The sequence below is a fragment of the Rhipicephalus microplus genome, chromosome 8, assembly GCF_043290135.1.
Source record: "Rhipicephalus microplus isolate Deutch F79 chromosome 8, USDA_Rmic, whole genome shotgun sequence".
NCBI classification, from domain to species: Eukaryota; Metazoa; Arthropoda; class Arachnida; order Ixodida; family Ixodidae; genus Rhipicephalus; species Rhipicephalus microplus.
This window is the reverse complement of record NC_134707.1, coordinates 823,399-829,398: the sequence shown is the minus strand read 5'-3', so window position 1 is coordinate 829,398 and position 6,000 is coordinate 823,399. Positions and strand designations below refer to the sequence as shown.

The following is a 6,000-nucleotide window of genomic DNA, read 5'->3' as shown; positions in this document are numbered from 1 at the left end:
GTACTATGCGGGTTGGGGAGGAGGACTGTGGCCAGTTCGTGCGATGCTAAAAGAGTGGTGGGACGTGAGGGCTGAGTCAAAAGTTCAGAAAAGAAAGGCACATCTTGTTCGCTCTAACAGTTAAAACGAAGTATGGAGAGGACACGTTGCGGACCAGTAAAACACCGGGAGAGGGAGAGACCACGTAATCTCCATCTAGTACTATGGGATATGGTACAACAGTGACATAAGTTAGGGCTTGTAGCAGGAGGCGAAGAAAGCCAGCACACGAAAGCTTGTTCAGAACCATCTCGACACGTCGGGGGCACAGGCAGGTCAAGTTGCACGAGGCCGGCTGAGCAGTAAATTACAGCAGAGTGGTCAGACAAAAAAATTGAGTCCGAGAGTGACGAGGGTGACGTTTGGCAGTCGGCAAACCTTACACGTGCAGTGCACATTTCGAGCACAGCCGGAGTCGCTCCCCTTGCGACACATACGAATATGGACTCTGGCGGGATAAGGACCTTATTTACCTGCACGGACGTCAAAGCTGATATTTGAAATATATGCGCTAGTGTCAAGGAGGGCAGTAACAGGAAGCCCATTAACTTCTATATCAAGGAGGTTCTGGTCTCTGGTCTGTAGTCGGGGTCAGCAGAGGGTTTTCAGGTCGGGAGTCCGATGAAGTGTCACCTCCAGAGGCTGCATTGCTCAATTTTCGAGAAAGAGCATCCAGTAGGGCGGGGCGACGTATAGCAATGGTGCTGAGGTGACCTGGAGCGATGATAATGCGGGAATGGGTAGAATGTCAGACTGATGTCGCAGGAGCCCCAATATATGGTCCATCGGCACGAGCGCCAAACTGAAGGGCCGGTGGTTGCTGTCACGTCGATAGCCAGAAAATGAGCGAGGTCAATAGGTACGAGAACGACAGTAGCGAGAGATATGCCCTACACTATAGCAATGAAAACAGATCGACTTGTCATCCTGCGTTCTCCACTGGGCAGGATCAGGATGTTGGCGAAATCTTTCCGGTGCACGACAAGGCGTTCTGGTACTGACACGAGGTTTCGTCAACGAACACACAGACTGCAGTCTGAGGTTCGCTACCTCCTCCTGCATAACCTGCTGGATCAACGACATCGTTGGCCGATCATGAGATGGCTGCATCAGGAAAGATGGTAAATGCCGCCTCGATTTCTCGACGCACCATGTGGGCTATGCTCTCGTTGGTACGCGGTTGACTGCATGGTGTATGGAGGACCTCGCAGTGTTTGGAAGTCACAAGAAATGCTGGGCGACGTGGTGACTCTTCAGCTCTTTGAATCAGCGGCCCTCTTTGATGATGTAATCAACAGTTGAGCGGTCCCTAGACACGAGTAAGTTGAGAGCATCACCTGCGATGCCTTTGCTTCGTCTTCCTTTGTGATGTTGGGGTTGACACAATGGCAAAGGGTGAGAACGTCAAGAATGCAGGAGACGTACGATTCAGTCGTAGTTTATGCCCGACTAGAGAGTTTCTTAGAAGCGAGCTGCCAGCGCCCGACGGCTTTAGCAAATAAGTCACGAAGCTTCTGTTTGCAGTAATCCCAGCAGGTTAAGTCAGCTTCATGAGACTCAAACGACGCGTCTGCTGTTCTGCAGAGATAGAAGTGGACGTTGGCAAGCATCATTGTAAGATCCCAACGATACACCGCTGCAAACCACTCGAACTTCGGAATCCAGTCATCAACGTCAACATGGTCGGTGCTGCATAAGTTGCCAGCATCGTGCGGTTGCGTCAATACGCCCGGCTGTACCGAAGTTGCGGCTGAAGCAGGAGCAGCATAATTGGTTTCTGTTGACATGGTGGAGATGTTGAGGACATGTCCGCTGTACAGTTCCTTGTTGTGTCGTACCCAGCAGCTCCACCCAAATGTTGCAGAGATATTTACTACGTTACAGTAGAAAACCAGTCCACAAGTGAAGATGGTAACTGTTGTATTTCTCGAACACCAACATATCGTCATCGCACACCACTGCAAAGTGACAGCTACAATAATAATAGCCTGATTGTCTGTTTCGAAATTTTTTTCTTTCCTTGAATTGCAGCAATACGCATTGGCTGCTCATCTGGGGTCGCTTCTGTTTGTTCCTGCATTTTGTGTGGGGCCACTTTTCAATTCTTGTTAATAGTCTGCTAAAAATGAAATGCAAATTTATAGTCTTGAAATTGAAGTAGCTCTGTAGCTACTTCCAGTAGTCTCTATATGTGGGGTACTACTTGTTGCAATATTATTATAGACAAATCGTTGTATTGATAGTTTTCAGTCACTCACCGTGGATATTGTTCAGCAAAGTTGACAATTTTGTCAGTTGTTGAGAGGTCATCTTCACATATGAAGCAGTGTATGGAGAGAAGACATAAAAGGAATGAAATGGTTAGCCAAAAGAACTGCAGCTGTTGTCCTGTCGGATTGTTCTTTTTATGCCTTGTCTCTGTGCGCTTCTTCACACCCATAAATGTTGTTGCGAGAGTAAATTGATTGAGGGACAGATCCTTAAAAGTTAATGCAAAGGCTACGTATACCCACAATGTGCTAGAAAAAGTAGATGGCAGTTTAATCTTTTGGTAGGGCAAATGTTCTCTTTGGAACCACATGTAATGGAGGTATAATCGTGAAGTGGGTACTTGTTTTCCCTACAGTCTTTGTGGACCTGCGGCATCAAAACCAAATATCTTGTCCTCAAGCGCTTCTCTCTGAAAAAAAAAAAAAAAAAAAGGAAAGCAATGCGCTTCATAACGCTTGACAGATGCTCTCTCTAGGCATTATACATTCATTTTCATTTTTTTTAAATCGTGATGCGTAATGTCGTCAGCTGAGCGTAGGTGAAAATAGTTTCTGAGGTCACATATCCTTGAACATGCATGATGGTAACTAATGGGCGGTATCTCTGTTGCCTGTACACAAGCGTTGTAATTGAAACTACATTGACAGGTTGATTACATACCATAAATTTTAATTTTTTTCTTGTACAGCATTGTAACGACTGCAGAATAAATGAAAGAGGAGCAGTGCAAGCACTAATTAAAGAATGAGTACAAATGTGCAGTATCTTAATTGAGACTGTGTTGCTTCAAAAACAGCTTTCTAGTTGTGTTTAACTATGAATAATGACTCTTGAACAACCCTGATAGATTCTAGGCTGGTAAACTTTCTTACTTGCGTCTGAAAAACTTGTTTTCTTCTGCCACAAAAAATGAAGGGCAGCATGCAAAAGTAGAACATATTCATGCAGAAGATGGTCCCAGCACCAACTCTTCTCTCTTCGTGCCTGAAATATTCACGACATGGCTTTTTCAAAATACGAGCATAAGATCACTTCAACTCTTGTAAATTGTGTTGTTTATACATATTGCAGGCCATGGTTGGGCCCAAGCAGGAGTCCAAGAAATCTGTAAACAGCAGTTGTGTCGAGCCGACGTTTTGTCAAGCGGACTTGTATTTTTCAATGCTAGAACAGAGCTGATTTTTTTAGCGCTAGTGTGTCTACGTTTGATGCCCTCTCCTCCATCCATCCTAACAAAGGAGAGGGAGCGGCCACATTGGGTACACGGGTGTGAGAAAGTGGTAGAGTGCTGTGATGAACTGTACGAGTGAAGAAGGAACAGGTATTCAGTGCAACAGCATTTTAATGTAGCAGGACACAGCTTAGACGATCTCTCTAACTCTACATTCTTCAGTCGAACTTCTGATCCGCAAGAGACAAAAAATATACAGAGTCGTACCTTATTCACAGGTTCAATACACTTTTAAACGTTTCTAAAGGGACTATTGAATCGATTAACTATGGTACATTCAAAAAGAAAACCACTGTGAGCTAAGCCCTCCATCTTGGAATTTCAAACCTGTCATTGTTAACTTCTGACAATTGGTTGGATCACCGGGACTCTGCATCACGTGTACATCTTCATATTCCCACCGCTTCCTCTTTCTTTTTCACTATCGTACAATTCATTACAGCAGGCCCCCCTCCCACGCTCTTTCACACCCACGTACCCTATGTGACCCCGCTCCCTTTTTTACTAGAATGCAGGAGAGGGTATGAAATGTAGACATGCTAGCGCTAAAAAAATCAGTTCTGTTGTAGCCCGAGGAAGATATAAGGAAATATCGATGTTGCAATGTTTCCTGCATCAATGTAAAATTAGCCAGACCTTTCTTTAGTTACACCTTCTTTTCAACACATTGGCACTCAATATATGGCACTTGGAGATACCCTATGGACCTCTGCTGTTAGTACAAGGTTCAAGTGTGAACAATATGCACAGCGACGTTTGTCACTGATGAATGTTGCACTGTAAATATATGACGCCAAGCTTTAAATTGAGTGGCTAATACAAAAGCCAACACATTGCAAACATATCAAAAGCTTTTGTAATAAAATAATTTGGTTATTTGCTTTGTAAGAAAATCTATGTGCATTACTGTTGCCCTTCTCAGCTGCTATGTTATTCACTGAGGTGAAAGGAATAGCATTCTTGTATTCTATTATTGGGACTGAAATGCTCGTGCTTAGAGTTAAGCTCATTTTTTGCATTCACAATTATTTTGCAACTGTCTACCATGACACATATTATGGCTGTTAGCATATCAATTCACTGTGACTTACAAATCGCAGGTTGCCGAATCGTTTGGATCAGTGTCACCTGAGTGCTTGAGCTGCGCAATATAATTCTGAAGACCCCATCTTGCAATGGGAGGACTCGCCAGACCAAGTGCTGCTTTAAACAAGCCTGCACATAAGCACATACACAGAAAGAAGTTTTGCTTGTAGAGACAGAATTTGCTTCTTTATACCTAGCAGTGCTTTTTCCGAAGGCTTTAGTCATGCGGAAAACGAAATGTTGCATGCTGAGAGTTTATGAAGATGCAGATGGTAATTCGAATGTGATTGTAATACTTGTGCAACAAAGAGAGACAGGAACCGAGATTGCGCGCTATGCATACTGCTTTCGACCGCAGGGTGAACATAGTGTGCTAGATATTTCAGCTAATTTGAGCTGTCAATGATGTTCATGAAGATATAGGCCCACTCAGTGACAAACAGGACATGGAGTTCAGGAATGGAGAAGCACATTTTAGAAAAGAGATTAAACAGTACTAGTCAATATTGCAGCTGTTATTAAGTACTGAAGTTGAGCAAGTCATGTAAGGTTTAGGGCAGACAAATAGTAGTACTTGGTGCTCAAAGTATATTTGTCTTGCTGAAGACGTCATTTGGCTAATAATGATCATGATGACATTCATGAGTACAATATGGACGCCCAAATTACATAAGAAAAATGAGGCATACGGTAAATCTCACTTTTCGCGTATTAGTAAAGTACAATTTCACAATCCGGAAAACACCACTTGGTAAGCGAGAAAACTCATGAAAGGAAAATGCGGCTGGAGATGCCACCTTGAGATTTCCTCACCAAACACAGGGACATGATAGATTTTGAAGGCATCAACTGGGTTTTACGGAGCTTGTAATCGACAAAAATGAAGTGCATTGTAATATGTGGACGTCATAGATCTGGCATTTGAAGCTTCAGAAAATTTAATTGAGCCAGAGTTGCGAAACTACTAAAACTACATTTTGAAATTTTCGATGTTGCGCGCATATACTTTGGCTCAAACTTTCAGAATGAAACTCTAATATTTATTCCTTTGATGATGAACTTAAAGGACCCCTGACAGTGAAAGATTTGTTTGTGGGTCTTTTATAGTAATTTGGAGCTTTGTGATATGTAGTGCCGAAATTCTATCGTAAATGCTGTAACGAATCGTATAATTAATGCTAGCAGTGTCGATACGAAACGATTTCGTGTCAGTTCGAAACGCCTGCCGCCTAAATATAAGAAACTAGTGCCCCATAGCGAATCAGCGCCTGAGACTATGTTCACTCAAGTAGGGTGTCTAGAAGGGGGCTAGCCACCCTAGCTCAAGCTTTGGCAACATTGAAACATGCTGTCTTTAAATAGGGAGACCTGCG

The 6,000-nt window shown here is 43.4% G+C and overlaps 1 protein-coding gene across 1 annotated transcript in view; it reads right to left on the bottom strand.

Moving 5' to 3' along the window:
* Positions 1–2,350: 2,350 nt before the first annotated feature.
* Positions 2,351–6,000, bottom strand: part of LOC142769405 (uncharacterized) — a 41,444-nt gene continuing 37,794 nt past the window's right edge. The window contains exons 9-11 of the mRNA XM_075872628.1: positions 4,633–4,756; positions 3,183–3,294; positions 2,351–2,719 (exon numbers count right to left, since the gene is read on the bottom strand). Coding sequence (XP_075728743.1) covers positions 2,660–2,719; positions 3,183–3,294; positions 4,633–4,756 — 296 coding nt within the window. The 3' untranslated portion in view covers positions 2,351–2,659. The remainder of the gene's footprint in view (positions 2,720–3,182; positions 3,295–4,632; positions 4,757–6,000) is intronic.